The sequence below is a fragment of the Peromyscus maniculatus genome, chromosome 1 (genome assembly GCF_049852395.1).
Source record: "Peromyscus maniculatus bairdii isolate BWxNUB_F1_BW_parent chromosome 1, HU_Pman_BW_mat_3.1, whole genome shotgun sequence".
Taxonomy (NCBI): Eukaryota; Metazoa; Chordata; class Mammalia; order Rodentia; family Cricetidae; genus Peromyscus; species Peromyscus maniculatus.
The window spans coordinates 19,167,705-19,184,022 of NC_134852.1; the positions used below are offsets into that span (position 1 = coordinate 19,167,705).

General features: G+C 39.0%; 1 protein-coding gene across 1 annotated transcript; it reads right to left on the reverse strand.

The window, feature by feature from the left end:
- Positions 1–5,367: 5,367 nt before the first annotated feature.
- On the reverse strand, positions 5,368–6,306 carry LOC102923193 (vomeronasal type-1 receptor 4-like). The gene has a single exon (XM_015991494.3). It carries the CDS (start codon positions 6,286–6,288, stop codon positions 5,368–5,370), a length of 921 nt encoding a protein of 306 aa, XP_015846980.3. The 5' UTR covers positions 6,289–6,306.
- Positions 6,307–16,318: the final 10,012 nt, after the last annotated feature.

Sequence of the window (16,318 nt, forward strand, 5' to 3'; positions counted from 1 at the left end):
TTCACTCATGATGATGTTTTTCTAGTTCTATCCATTTTCTTGTAACTTTCTTGATGACATTTTTAACAGCTAAGTAATATACAACTGTGTAAATGTATTACATGTCCTGACCCACTCTTATGTTGAAGGAGAACTAAGTTGTTTTCAGTTTTGGGTTGTTATGAATAAAGCCAAAATGAATTTAGTAGAACAAGTGTTCTTTATGTTGGATGGATAATCCTGTGAGTACATGCCCAAGAGTAGCATACCTAGATCTTGAGGTATACTGATTCCCAACTTTCCAGAAGGCTTCCTTTATAATCTTCCCCATTCCTCAACTCTTTCTAATCCTCTCCTATTCCCTACCCACTGAAATTATTTTCTTTCTCCTTATGAACAACAAAAGCAAAGACACAAGCAATTGGAAAAAATCACTGAAACAATATAGTGTCCAATCTGTGTTGGTTAACTATTCCTGATATGAAGCCTGCCCTTGAGTGTGGTTAATATACACAGTGTCACTCCACTGAAGAAAACTGACTTTTTTCTCCAAGCATGTTTCAATTATAAATAGCTTTTTGGTTAGAGGTAGAAATTTAACAAATTTTCATCAAAGGTAGAATATAACTTCAAGATGAAAGGAAGTAATGAATAAATAGATAAAAGAATGAATAAATAAGGAAAAGAATTCCAACTTAATGAGGGATAACTTTTGGGATTTTATGGAAGTGATTAGACTTTTATAGGAAGGGATAGACCACAAACTTTTCTGTACCCAATAGTAAACAATCTCCAATTCTTGTTAAATAATTCAAGTCTCCCACCTATGTCAATCTCCTTTGTAATTACCAGTGTTGTGACATGAACATAATTGTCATCTGCATGCTGCATGCTGTGTGATGACAGAATAGCATGTGCCAGGCTGAAAAGCTGAGCCTGTCCTGTGTTAAGATGAGATTCTGGGCCCTGAGTTATAGATTTATTATTCCCAGGTCTCCTTTTCTACTACAGGAGTGATTTCCAGCTCAACTATAGATCTATAACACCACCTACATAGGGCGCTGACAAAAATTTTAAATGACTTCCAACCAATTACATGTCAGTGCAAAGGTGTCCACATCACCAGAGCAAATTCAATGAAGCAATTAGGAGTAATTATGAAGAAAACATCACTGTGAGCCTCCAGTGTTACAGGGAATACAGAAGGCACAAAGGGCCAATGCAAAGACTATGAAATTGGTTGCATGACCTTGATGAATATGGGACAGGTTGAGAGCTTTTCCCAATGCCCAGACATCCTTGGAGATTTTTTAACTTTTAAGGACAACTGAATGAACAGGCATGAAAAAAGTAGATGCAGTAGATAACCTATCTTTCTCATTCTTTAAATTACATTTTTCTAAAAGAGAGATTAATACCCAGATAGATTAATACAGTTGTCATTCTTTTTTTTTACAAACTCTACTTTATTCCTTTCCATGTTTATAAAATAATTTATATGGATAGCTAAATGTGTAGCCTCTCATTTAGAGATTTTGCTCTGAAACTCCTTCTAAGAGCAATGTAGTGCACATGCTCATATGTTGGCTGGTACAAACTTCAGAAGAAATTATGTTTATAGGAGCAAATTTTATTAATTCTTTGAGATTACAATATATATATATATATATATATATATATATATATATATATATAATGTACTTTGATCATGTTTGCCACCTTACCTTCACTCCTAAGTCCTCTAGATTTATCCCCTCATTCCCAACCTCTCCCAATTTCATATCCTCCATGTTGTACAACTCACCAAATCCAATTTCTGTTCTCCAGATACTCATAGATGTGTGAGGCCATCCACTGGCGCTTGCTTGACCAACGAGGGGCCACACCCTTAAGGAAACTTAATCTTCCTACCTCAGATGACAAGAACTGTCCATAGCTCCTCAGTCAGGAATCCGTTCTCAGGAACTCCTTTCTGTTCAAGAATGTTGAATAATCTGATCTTGTACAGATCTCATGCAGGCAACCAAGTGATTGTGAGGTCATGAGTGCTGTGGTTCTATCACAGACAGTAGATATTGTTTTTCTCTGATTCCCCCATGACATCTGCCTCTTGAAGTCTTTCTACTCTTTTCCATGATATTACCTGAACCTTGCGGTGAGGAGGATAATACAGATATCCCATTTGTGACAGGTCATTACTCTTCTTTGCCCATATAAGTGTGAGAATGTTTCAGAGAGGTTCAATTTAAGGAAGAAAAACCCACTTTGAATCGGGGTGATACCATTCCATAGGCTGATGTAGAGGTTTAATAACAAGAGACAAAGGGAAAAAATGAAGTGCGCACAGGCATTCCTATCACTGCTGCCTGACTGCGAACTCAACAGTGACATACACGTTCAGCTCTCTCACCACAACTCCAGATTCCCTCACTGCTGCTCCCTTACCGTGATGGACTCTGCCTCCAGACTGCTGGGAACAAAGCTTTCCTTGTTTGATTTGCCTTTGTCTGGCATTTTGTCACAGTAACAAGAAAGAGAATAACACATCCATCAAATGCTCTCCCTTGTTTCCTAGGTTCCTGTGTCTTTGCTGCTTTGTAGGATATGGTGTGTGTGTGTGTGTGTGTGTGCTTTTTGAAAGTAACATTTTTTTTCCAATTCCATATTTTGAAAATGCTTCCTCTAAATTTCTAATGGTATTGCAATACTTCCAAAGAAGCAAAAGTGAGAAGTTTTATTATTTTAGTTAATTATCTTTTAAAAAATGTTAGGATGTGAGATAATTTCAAGCTCATAGAAAAATTGCAAAAGATAGTAAAACGTTTCCTCATCCAGTTTTACTCATATTCTAATGCAAGATAAGACTGTTTTCTGGGATAGTGGACATTCTGGAGGCAAATGGTTGCCTGGCAAATGCAGTGCCTGGGTCCAGCCCTAGCATAGTTTACAATATATGCCAAATAAAGAGCTTATTATAAATTTCCTACCAGAAACAATATTGCACCATGTAACCACAGTTGAATTATGAAACCCCATATATTTGTATCTGTGTAGCAACATTGTCTCATCTCTTAACACCTTTCACATTTTCCCAATAATCAAAAAGGTTCCTCCTTGTGGAAAAAAAAACACTCTCCTGAAATATCTAAGCCAAGACTAACTGTACCATTTAGTAACCTTCCTTCTTCAGAGCATGTTCACATCCAAATTGTGTTTTATGGAAATAAGATACAGTAATAAGAAAAACTACTGACTAGAAGAAACAACAAAATAAGAATAAAATTTTCATTTTTGGGGGGGGGTTGGAAGAACAAATGGTAATACCTGTAAGATGCAGAGAGAGCTCACAGATAATGCATTAGACAAGAGATTAAGAATTAAATCAGAGAAGAATTTAAAAATGCTCAGTTTCATACAAATACAACTAAAGAAAATTGTCGTCTTTCTTGAAAAAGGGAAATGGAAGAAAGACTAAAGATGAGCTATCTGAATGAAAGAAAATTAACCGTGTAGAAACAGACTGTCTAAAGAGACTCAAGGAGGGCACTCAAGGTTTGGTGGTGTCACTGTTATTTAGAAATAATATGTCAATGCCTGTTAACAATGGTGCTAAAACTCAGGATTGAAAGTCTCTGCCCCATGTACATGTGTTTGTTGTTGTTTTGTTTTTTGTTTTTTGTTTTTTGGAGACAGAGTTTCTCTGTGTATCTTTGAGCCTTTCCTGGATCTCTCTCTGTAGACCAGGCTGACCTTGAACTAACAAAGATCTCCCTGCCTCTGCCTCTGAGTGCTAGGTTTAAAGGCATGTACCACCACCACCTGGCCTGTTTTGTTTTTTTATTTATTTTATTTTTTCCATGTGTTAACATGTAGCACCCCCACACCACGGAGAAGATGAAGCTTTTATCCCCCAGTGGGAAGGACTTGGGTGATTAGGGTGTACATTCTCTAGGGAACAGGAGACCCAGTCTACACCCATCTTTTCTTTGCAGAAAGAGAAAGTTTCTCCTAGGAAAATTATTATAAATAAAGTATATTATTAATTTTACTCCTCAGGGAAAAGGCAAAGGTTAGAGGAATATTTTCATGAAGAAATGAGTTTGTGTAATAAATAGAATTATACACAAATAAAACATCTTGATGAACCTTGTAGAATGTGGATGTTATAGAACATGGCATGGAGCAGCTAGAGTCATGGAGATAGTCATGTGAATAAAATGAAACAAATGTGACACAGGGTAGTGGAGACAGGCTTTATTTATTTTATTTTAAAGCATTCTTAATTGTACATAGCAATGAATCGCATCATGATATTTTCACACATGTGCATTAGTTGTTTGTGTCTTATTTCTTCTTCACTGTCTCATCTGTGTCCCCGTTTCCTGCTCTCTGGTTCTTTTTCTCTTCTCAGTAGTTCATTTTTCATTTGACTCCTTTTTGTTCCTTGATTTCACATGAATGAAAATGGAATATTTGCATTTCTGAGGCTAATTTTCTTAAGCTGATTTCTGATCCCTCCATTTTTCTACAACACTTTCAGACTAGTGATGATGATACTTGAAGGATTATAGTTTCTACGTATGAGAAGCAAAAAAAAACAACATTATGAAGCTGGAGAGCTGGTTCAGTGGTTAAAGAGCATTTAGTGAACTTCTAGAGGAACTCAGTTTAGTTTCCACCAATCACATTAAGTGACTCCTACTACCTGTAATTCAAGTTCCAAAGAATCCAGGATGCTCTTCTTGCCTCTTTGGGCAGCAGGATTTACATGGTAACATACATGTGCTGAGGCACACACAGCTACACAAAATAAAAAAATGTAATGAAACTTCTCAGAGATGGGGAGATGGATTGGTGCTTAAGAGCACTGATTGCTCTTCCAGAGGATACAGGCTCTATGTCTAGCACTCAATGGTGGCTAAAAATCACCTGCAACTCCAGTCCATAATGGTTGAACACCCTCTTCTGCCTCTGCAGGTTTGCATGTGGTACATAGACATACATGTAGGAAAAAATATGCATGCATGCAAAATAAAAACACCTCATCTACACCCATTAGAGCTGAAAATCTTCCTGTTACTTCAGATAACAGGAAGATTTTCAGCTCTAATATTTTTTTCATATTGACCTATACTTTGCCAATTGTCACCTAGTAATTTGCGTAATATGATGATTCCACATGTATGAACAATTCTCATTATTGGATAGAAAATTCTGTAAGAAAATGCTATAATAAAATGACTGTTGATCAAACCATCTGACACAGGAAACTGGAACAGGATGCTCAATATCTTCAAAATGCAGTCTTAGCATTATACAAAACATAAAAAAAATGCCAATATATATGAAAGGACAAATAAACAGGACTCATGTCAGACTTGGAGGAAGCTATCTCTTACTACAGCAGGGTAAAAACAGGCTAGAAATAGACTTGATATTGCTGATGAGAACAAAGGGGCAAACTATGGGAAAGCAAATTTCTAGATATAGAAATACACTTTCTACCCATAGCATTGGACCGTTGGAGGAAGTCCTAAAGACTAGCCGGATGGATGACACCGAGTAAGAGATGAGAAATGTGCACACCAGGATGAGGACAGTTTGGGTGGCTCTGTCCTCAGGTGAGACTTTCAGAAAGTGGTGAGCACTGTGGATATGCTTGACTTGTCTCTTATGTCTGTAGAGGAGACTCACCATGGAGACACTTGAGCAGGCCATGAGACCCAGACACAGGCCATCAGAGAAGCACAGTAAGAACATGTACAGTGCAACTGCCACATTGCCAGAAACAAACCATGAGCAGTATCCATTACTCACCAAGTTAGTCATATTTTTCTTGTAAATGGGGCCTAATACTCTTGCTGGAGTCAAGATGTTTAACAGCAAGTGCAGAAGCCAGCTGAGAGAGCAGGAGGGACCAATGTGCTTGGTGATTCTGTGTTTAAACTTGTGCCACCTGGAGTTGTTGGGGCTGATTGTGATTACTTGGAAGCTACTCAATAGGCACATGACATACAGGGACATCCCTCTCATTACTCGGTAAATATACATTATCAATTTACATCCAATATCATCCAGGAAATCCTTGAATCCAAAGTGTGCCATTGTCTGTGGAATGCCTTTTGTGATGAGAGACAAAGAGTTGGCAAAAGTCAAGTGCTCTAGGATCAGGTCTTTGGGCATTAAATGCTTTCCAGTGAATATCAAAACGACATAGTAAAATAGAATTGAGGAATTGCCAAGCATGCCCACTGTAATCTGAGGGAAGAGGAAAATTCCCATTGCCAAGTTTGCAGGAGTCATTTTCATTCCTATGAAAAAGGTAAATAAATGTCTCCCAGTCAACAGACTCTAGAAATACATTAGGAGTGTACATTATTTCATGAAGTTAGCTTAAATACAACATTCACCACTTTATTGGATTTATATAGCTATCTCAATGAAAAAGGATGTTAAAGGAAATTTTCCCTGTTATTGTAAGGGGAAATATTAGATATGTTTACTAAAGATGTATGTTTTCCCTGGACATCATGGTAGCACCTTTAATTTTAGGACTCAAGAGACAGAGGCAGACAGATCTATAAATTTGCAGCTAATCTGGTCTAGAGAGGCAGTTCCAAGAGAGTGAACTCCACACACAGAGAAACCCATTCTTAAAAATCTAAAGTAAATGAATTAATTAGAATATTATTTTATTCATTGTTTTTGACTAAACACAATGATTTTGGGTTAATTTTCAAAGAACTAATTTTTAAAACGTGCTATCATTCCTGAAACTCACATGAAACAGATTTCAAATTTCACCCAAAGAAACAACAGAAAATATTGAAAATCATATTTACATTGATTGATTAAATATTCATAATATTTAAAGAATACTTCATTGTACAATTTATCTTGTTTTTAATTATGTGTGTGTTTGGGAGCCCCCAAATGAGTGTGAGTGACAACAGAGGCCAGAAGCTTGGCATCTTCTACAGCTGGATTTGTAGACAGTTGTGAGCCACTGGTAGGAGCTAGGAACTGAACACAGATCCAAATTAACAGATGTATGTACTATTAATCAATGACTACTCACTCTACCATAAAATGAATATTTGAAAATTAACTTGAAAATCTGAAATATAAAAAAAAACAAAAATGGGTTCCAGATTTTGTTACAATTCCTAAAATCACTTCAGAGATTTCCAGCATGTTACAAAATGAGGCTCAGCATCACCAGTAATTAAGGGAATACAATGAGGGGATGCACATCTAAATTGCAATGAGAGATCATCACATACTGCATAAACAGATATAATTAAAACAGGTAAACATAAATAAAAGAGATAAAGCTGCTGAGCATATGGAGGAAAAAAACCTTAGTGTAGAATGCATAGGAAAATAAAATATAGAAGCTATAATTTAGTATTGTTATTCTTCTACAAAATTAGAAAATAACTACCAAGATCCATTTGGAGTGTTACTGCATCTCCCTCGTGTTGTGTCATCAACTTTTCTTATTCTTAATGGCAAATGCTGTTCAAGGATCTGTGGACATGAGCAGATATAAAGCCACACATGGAATGACTAGTGTTGAGCAAGAACAATAAATGAGAGATCTGGTATTCCCTACGACTGCCCTGCTAAGTCTCAGCTGTTCTCATGAAGAATCTCAGAAAGACACAGTCACTTCTTTCTTGAATGTTTGGTGTGACTCAGTTGGTTGTCAGACATGCTGACCCAGCATGAGTATGTGTAAATTGATATCCACCTGTAAAAGAATGGGCCTAGGTCTATATCCCCTCACACTGCAGAAAAAAAAAATAGTGATAAATTAAACAAAAACTGAAATACTAAAACTCTCAGAGTAAAAAATGTTAGTAATATAAAATATAGGTAGAGGCAACAAGGCTAATAAGTGCAGGAAATGCACCAAGAATAAATGCATGGAGTTTTGGGAATTTAAATGCGTTCTGCACATTTAAGGTTACTACCAGCTGAGTGGAGATATAACCTACAGAATGGAAGAAAATCATGGACTTCTGTATTTCACTCAGTGGCTTAAAACATAGAATGTATAAAGGAAAATAAAGATTAAACAGTCACTCCACAAACTTTCCAGTCAACAAACAAGTTAATGTAATCGACAAGAATTTCTTTAAAAAATAACCACACATTTACCAAGTAAATGCTTTTCTTAAAATATTCAGCAAAGCCTGATATTTTGGGTTGAGACAGAATGGGAGGTCTTATCTTTTTGGAGGAGGGAATGGAGTATATGATGAGGGGGAGATGAGGGTAGCAGAAGGAGGGATGAAAGCAGGATCTGTGGTTGGTATGTAAAATGAATATTTTTTAAAGAAAAATGTGTTCAACACACTTGGCTACCAGAGAAATGAAAACTACAAATACTTTGAGACTCCATTGTCCCCCTGAAAATGATCAACAAGAGAATAGACAACAACAAATGTTGATAATGATGTGGAAAAGGAATCCTCACTCTATATGTGTAGGAGGGAAAAGTGCTATGTTCAGTGTAGAGATAAATACAAAGATTTATCAAAATAAAAATAGGACTACAATATGACAGAGCTATGTAATTTCTGGGCATACACCCAAAGTCTCTATGTCCTGTCACAGAGATGCTTGCACATCCATGTGAGCTGCTGCAGTACTCACAATAGTGAGGAAATGATGTCCATCCTAGATGTTCATCTGCAGATACTAGAACTGTGGTATCCACACACAGTAGGATTTTGTTCATCTGTAAAGGAAAATGAAATCATGAAATTTTCTGGAACTACATAGAGAAGTGGTTCTGTGCTATACAACCAGAAAGGATATCAAAAGATGAGGGAAAGGGAACTATTGGAGAAAGAAGAGGAGGGGAAAGAGGGCAATTGTGTCATTAAAGTGAAAAGGATTCTAAAGAATAGGTAGAGGGTTCAGAGGATATTGGAGGAACAGAAGAGAAGAAGAGAATTGAAAATATACTTGTTTGAAAATGTCATAATGAAAGCTAATACTATATATGATAATAAAAATCTAAGCTAAAATAAAAGATTATGCTTTCAATGTAAATTATGCTGTATACTAATGACAGTTTTGAGTAAAACCTGGTCTACAAAGACAGTTTTAGGACAGCCATGGCTACAAAAAGAAACCCTAACTTTATTGGGGCAGGTTCAACACTTCCCTCCCCACCTCCAACCCTCCACCAGAACATCAAGGCTGTCCAAAGTGTCCCAACATAGGTAATGTGCCCAAAAAAGCCAGCTCATGCACGAGGGATGGATCCTATCCTACTGCGAGGGGGCCCCTTAAGCAAATCAAGCTGCAAAACTGTCTTGCATTTGACCTGTCCATGGAAGGACTTGGGTGATGGTTGCGGGTGAAGCCTGAGGGGGTAGGAGGAGGGAAGAGAGGGAGATTTGTGGTCAGTATGTCAAATGAATAAAATATTTCTTAACAAAAAATTAAAATAAGCTCACAGCTACAAACATAAAAAAGAAAGAAAACCTTATTATGAAAAACCAAAACACAAATCAAACAAAACAAAAAACTGAAAACTTGGAGGAGACATTCAGAAAGAGATAGAGAAAGGGTGAGGGAGATGGAGATGGAGGCAGAGACAAAGACAGAGGCTGACTAACTAAAGATAAAAGCATGGAAGGGGGTGATATCAGTGATAAGAGAAACTTGGTAACAGCTTATGGAAGAAAAGGGTTTACACATGCTAGGGAGAATTAGAGACCATCTACTTTTCCCTGAGTTGAAAATAGCTCCAATTTTATGCAAAAGCCTTTTCAAATTCCCACCTTCAAAACCAATACCTGAGTCCCTTGTCCCTACCATGTCTGTTTTTTTAATCAACTTTGTTTCTCTCAATTGCTGTATCTGTTTGTCATCCTAGCTTTCTTCCTTCTTTTCTTCCCTCCTTCCTTCTTTTCTTTCCTACTTCCTTCCTACCCTCCCATCTCCTTTCCTTTCAGCAGAGCTGTTAAAATAATTCTTAGTGTAGATATTAAGTACAACTAAGATAAAGAGGGGCACTAGTGAAGAAAGTAAGGTGATATCAAGAAGATGAGTGTGGCTTCTCCGAGGAGTGCTTTCTAATGTCTTTAGCTCTGGTCACTCACCTCAGTGCGGGATGGTAGCACGATGGTGTGCATCACCGTGAGAAGTGAGACTCTGCTATGACTGTGATGAGATATTCTCCATCCTTTAAATGTTCGTGATCTCCTGGTGCTCTTTCCCAGAGGAGTGGTGATTTCCAGCTCAACCCTAGACACATGACAGCATCTCCACAAGGATCTTAAGGAACTTTTAAACAACTTGGTCCTGAATTCCTGTCAGAAAACAAAACGAGAGAGAGAGGAGAGAGAGAGAGAGAGAGAGAGAGAGAGAGAGAGAGAGAGAGAGAGAGAGAGAGAGAGAGAGAGAGCAATTAGGAATCAGGACTGAAACTTTTCTGTCAGTCCTTGGAGCACAAAGCTTATGTCAGAGAATCATGCAGAAGGAACAAGACTTTGTTGCTATTAAAGTATAAGCAAGTGGCATAGTCTTGCCCTTGGAGGGCCTTTCCCTGTCACACCTTTCCCTGTCTAGATATTTCAACATCTCAATATTATTTTGCCCTAAAGACAATCAAAAAATGGCTGAGGTGCCTATTAACATGTGAATGAAGGTGCTGGCTGCTACAACCTCACAGAATTGCAAGTACCTCTTACAGACTCCTCTCAGCACTTCTCACCCCTCCCCAACTGACACCTCTCTAGCCTCTGAGCTTCTCTTCCCTTCTCTCAGCCTCTCTTACTTATAAACACAGACATTTTTTCCCATATCCTCTTGGGCTCTTGTTTCTTCTCTTGGTCTTCCTTCTCTAGGTTCTTCTCTTGGCTCCCTTGGTCCTCTATACTAACTCTTTTCTTTCTCCCCTTCTCCCCTCTTATTACCCAGTTAGGGATACTGGACACCTCTAGTGTACTACTTTCTCTCACTGCTCTGGACTCTTCAGATCCCACTGGCTCTTCTCCCCTTAACATCTATAATTAAAAACCTCCTTTCTGGGGCACAACCCATGCCCAGGAACCCCTAATCCAACATTCCCCCAGTTGCCAGCCAGCAGTGAAGACTCCTGCAGGCAGGCCCCCACACCCAAACCTCCAACTGGAGCTTGCAATCTATAAGACACGCCCACCCCAAATCCTCACATCCCCCATTGACCTCTGCAGCTTCCTGAGACACAAAATCTGCCAGCCCTGATTGGACCAAATGTGAGTGGCTCTTCTCCCACCCAGAGATCCTGCCTCTAGGACCTAGACCCTGGGGAACAACTGGTGCCCAGGAACCCCCACCCATTGCTGCCCCAGTTACCAGGCAGCAGGAATGAGCCCTGCTGGGTAGCCCTGCTACTGAAACCCCCTACTAGACCCTGCAATGTTCAAACCCATGCCTACTCCAAATCCTCATACCCCCCAGTGACCTCAGCAGCTTGGTGAGACACAGAATCTGCCAGCTATGATTGGACCAAGAGCAGGTCCCTGAGATACAGAATCTGTCAACTACAATTAGACCAAGAGCTATGATTGGACCCAGTGTGGCCCTCTGAGACACAGAGACAGCAAAACCAAGAGCACCTCCCTCAGACACAGGCACCTCTTGCACTGATTGGAAGAAGAGATGGGTAGGTGCCAGAGCAAAAATACATACAGCATAAAGAACAATATGGTACAACAGGAACCTAGCAGTTCTACAACAGCAAGACCGGAACATAACAACATAGAAGAAGCAGAAGAAAAGGACCTTAAAGATAACTTTATAAAGATGATAGAACTTTATAAAGAGGAGATGAAAAATTCCCTTAAAGAATTTGAGGAAAGAGAAAACAAAAAAAATGTAAGAAATCAATAAATCCCTTAAAGATAGCCAAGAAAACAAAGAAAGTTAAAGAGGTGAAGGAAACATTTCAAGACCTGAAAATTGAAATACAAGAAATAAGAAGACACAAACTGAGGAAATGCTGGAAATAGAAAATATGAGCAAATGAAAAGGAACTCCAGGTGCAAGCATAATGAACAGAATACAAGAGATGGAAGAGAGAATCTCTAGCATGGAGGATACAATAGAGGAAATTGATTTGTCAGTCAAAAAAAATTAAAGCCAAAAAAGTCATAACACAAAACATCCAGGAATCTGGGACACCATGAAAAGACCAAGCCTAAGAGCCATAGGGATAAAAGAAGGAGGCAAATATCAACTCAAAGGCACAGAAAATATATTCAAAAAAATCATGGAAGAAAACTTTCCCAACTTAAAGAAAGAATTACCTATGAAGAAACAAGAAGCTTATAGGACACCAAATAGACTACACCTAACCCCAAAAATTTTCCTCGGCACATAATAATTAAACAACTAAACATACAGAATAAAAAAAGAATATTAAGAGCAGCCAAAGAAAATGGCCAAGTGACTTATAAAGGCAAACTCATCAGAATGACACCCAACTTCTAAATGGAGACTCTGAAACCCAGAAGGTCCTAGACAGATGTAATGCACACACTAAGCAAACACGGATGCCAGCCCTGGCTACTATACCCAGTAAAACTTTCAATCATAATAGGCCAAATGAACAAGACATTCCAAGACAAAACCAGATTTAAACAGTACCTATCCACAAATCAAGAACAATAGAAAGCACTAGAAATAAAACTCCAACATCAAGAAGTTATATGCACCCACAAAAAAAGAGGCAATAGATACCCCCACAGCAGCAAATCCAAAATAAGGGAAATGCACACACACACACACACACACACACACACACACACACACACACACCACACACACACACACACACACACACACACACACACACACACACACAACCACCAAAAGATGAAAGGAATTAACAATTACTGGTCAGTATGCAGCAGAAAGATGGGTCCTGCTTTCGTATCCATTCTGTAAGCCTATGTCCTTTTATAGGTGAATAAAGTCCGTTGATATTAATGGATATTAATGATCAGTGATTGTTCATCCCTGTTATTTTTGGTGGTAGTGCGTGTGTACTTCTCTTCTTTGGAGTTTACTGCTGTGGCTTTATCTATTGCCTGTGTTTTCGAGGGTGTATCTGACTTTCTTCAGTTGGAATTTTCCTTCTAGTGCTTTCTGTAGGGCTGGGTTTGTGGATAAGTATTGTTTGAATCTGCCTCTGTCTTGGAATGTCTTGTCCATTCCGCTTATGATGATTGAAAGTTTTGCTGGGTATATTAGTCTGGGCTGACATCCAGGGTCTCTTAGTGTCTGCATTACATCTGTCCAGGTCCTTCTGGCTTTCACAGTCTCCATTGAGAAATCAGGTGTTATTCTGATGGGTTTGCCTTTATAATTCACTTGACCTTTTTCCTTTGCTGCTCTTAATATTCTTTCTTTATTCTGTACGTTTAGTTGTATAATTCTTATGTGGCAAGGGGACTTTTGGGGGGGGTCTAGTCTGTTTGGTGTCCTATAGGCTTCTTGTATCTTCATAGGCATTTCCTTCTTTAAGTTGGGAAAGTTTTCTTCTATAATTTTGTTGAATATATTTTCTGTGCCTTGGAATTGGTATTCTTCACGTTCTTCTATCCCTATAATTCGTAGGTTTGGTCTTTTCATGGTGTCAGAAATTTCTTGGACATTTTGGGTCCAAGTTCATGACTTTGTTGGCTTTAGTGTTTTCTTTCACTGATGAAACTATTTCTTCTACTGTACCTTCAATGCCAGAGATCCACTCTTCCATCTCTTGCATTCTGTTGTTTATACTTGCATCTGAAGTTCCCGATCTTTTATTCAGATTTTCTATTTCCAGCATTCCCTCTGTCTGTGTCTTCTTCATTTTTTCTATTTCTCTTTTCAGGTCTTGGACTGCTTTATTTGTTCCATTGCTTTTTCGTGATTTTCTTTCAGTACTTTATTGTTTTCTTCCAGGAATTTATTGTTTTCTTCTAATTTGTTTGCCCTTTCCTCTAGTTGTTTATAGCGTTCTTCCCATTTTTTTGTCTTTTCCTCTACACAAGCCTCTACCTTCTTCATGATGTTATTCATAAGATTGTTTTCTTCTGATTTTTCTAATTTTTGATGTTCAGGTCTAGATGTTGGAGGCAGGCTAGGTTCTGGTGATGCTGTATTGCTCTTCATTTTGTTGTATGTACTTCTGCTTTGATGTCTGCCCATCTCCTTGTGGTTCCTTCTTGGTCTTATCCGCGCACTTGGTTCAGACAGAGCTGACAGATTCAGGAAGTCTCTTTCTCTTGTCCAGATGGGAGCTCTCTTGTCCAAATGGGAACTCTGGGGCAGGATGGAAGCTCTTATCTGGACAGGAAGTCTGGGGCAGGATGAGAGCTTTTGTCCAGACAAGAAATCCGGGGTAGGATGGGCGCTCTTGTCCAGAAGGGAAGTCTAAGGCAGGATGGGATCCCTCTCTGCTCCAGATGGGAAGCCCAGGGCAGGAAGGGAGCTGGGGGCCAGTCTCTAAGTCCCAGGAAGTGGCTAGGGTCCCCGGCAGATAGGCATGGGGGCAGGGCGTGCAGTTTGCAGGGGCTCCCAGGGGGCTTAGAGAAGGGGACCCTTCCCACTTTGGTTGGAAGGGGACCTGCCCAGTGGCCAGAACCTGGGGCCAAGTTAGGCAGCTCTTCCCCGGAGTGGCTGGTGCCCAGGGATGGGGTCCAGGCTGAGCCTGGATACTCACCTGTGGTCCAGAAGGGAAGTCGGGGGCAGGACGGGAGCTGGGGGCTGGTCTCTAAATCTCAGGATGTGGAGCGGTTCTCGGACAAATGGGCGTGGGGGCAGGGCGTGGATATTGCAGGGGCTGCCAGGGGCCTTGGAGAATGGGATCCTTCCCAGTGGGGCTAGAAGGGGACCTGCCCCATGGCCAGAACCTGGGGCCTAGTTGGGCAGGTCTTCCCCGGAGTGGCTGGTGCCCAGGGATGGGGTCCGGGCTGTGTTCTATCAGACCACCATGGTTTAAAGTTAGATTTCAACAACAACAAAAACTACAGAAAACCTACAATCTCATGGAAACTGAATAATGCTCAACTGAATCACCAATGGGTTAAGGGAGAAATAAAGAAAGGAATTAAAGACTTCCTAGAGATCAACAAAAATGAAGACACCACATAACCAAACTTATGGGACACTATGAAAGCAGTGCTAAGAGGTAAATCCATAGCACTAAATGTCCACATAAAGAAGTTGGAGAAATCTCACACTAGTGACTTAACAGCACACCTGAAAGCTCTAGAACAAGAAGAAGTAAAGTCTCCCAGGAAGAATAGATGCAAGGAAATTATCAAAGTGAGAGGTGAAATCAATAAAATAGAAACTAAGAGAACAATACAAAAAACTAATGAAACAAAGAGTTGGTTCTTTGAGAAAATCAACAAGATAGACAAGCCCTTATCCAAACTAACCAAAAAACAGAGAGACAGAATCCAAATCAACAAAATCAGAAATGAAAAGGGGGATGTAAGAACAGACATTGAGGAAATCCAGAGAATTATCAGGTCATATTTCAAAAACCTCTACTCCACAGAACTGGAAAACCTAAAATAAATGGTCAATTTTCTGGATAGGTACCACATACCTAAATTAAATCAAGACCAGATAAACTATTTAAATAGTCCAATAACCCCTAAGGAAATAGAAACAGTCATTAAAATGACTCCCAACCAAAAAAAGCCCAGGACCAAATGGTTTCAGTGCAGAATTCTACCAGATCTTCAAAGAAGAGTTAATACCAATACTCTCTAAATTGTTCCACATAATAGAAACAGAAGGAACATTACCAAACTCCTTCTATGAGGCTACAATTACCCTGATACCTAAATCAAAGAAGGATACAACAAAGAAAGAGAACTACAGACTAATCTCCCTCATGAACACTGATGCAAAAATACTCAATAAAATACTGGCAAACAGACTCCAAGAACACATCAGGACAATTATCCACCATGATCAAGTAGGCTTCATGATAGTATACGATCTACGTGCCCTTCATGTACTTTCCTTTCTACCAAGGCCAATTCTCTCTCAGCTTCAGGTGATAATTCTCTTGTGCTATTAAAGTCCTTGTCACCTTCTAAGGGTCTAATTTTTTGTAGCTCTATTTTATATCCTAAGTAATTAATAGAATCTCCTCTTTGTATGTTTTCAGGAGCAATTTATAATCCCCAGCAAGACAAAATTTTCTGTACTTCTTCAAACATTCTTTCTAAAGTATCTGCATTTGAGTCAGCTAATAAAATATCATCCATATAATGATAAATTATAGATTTAGGAAATTTTTTACCTACCACTGCCAATGGCTGTTGTACAAAAT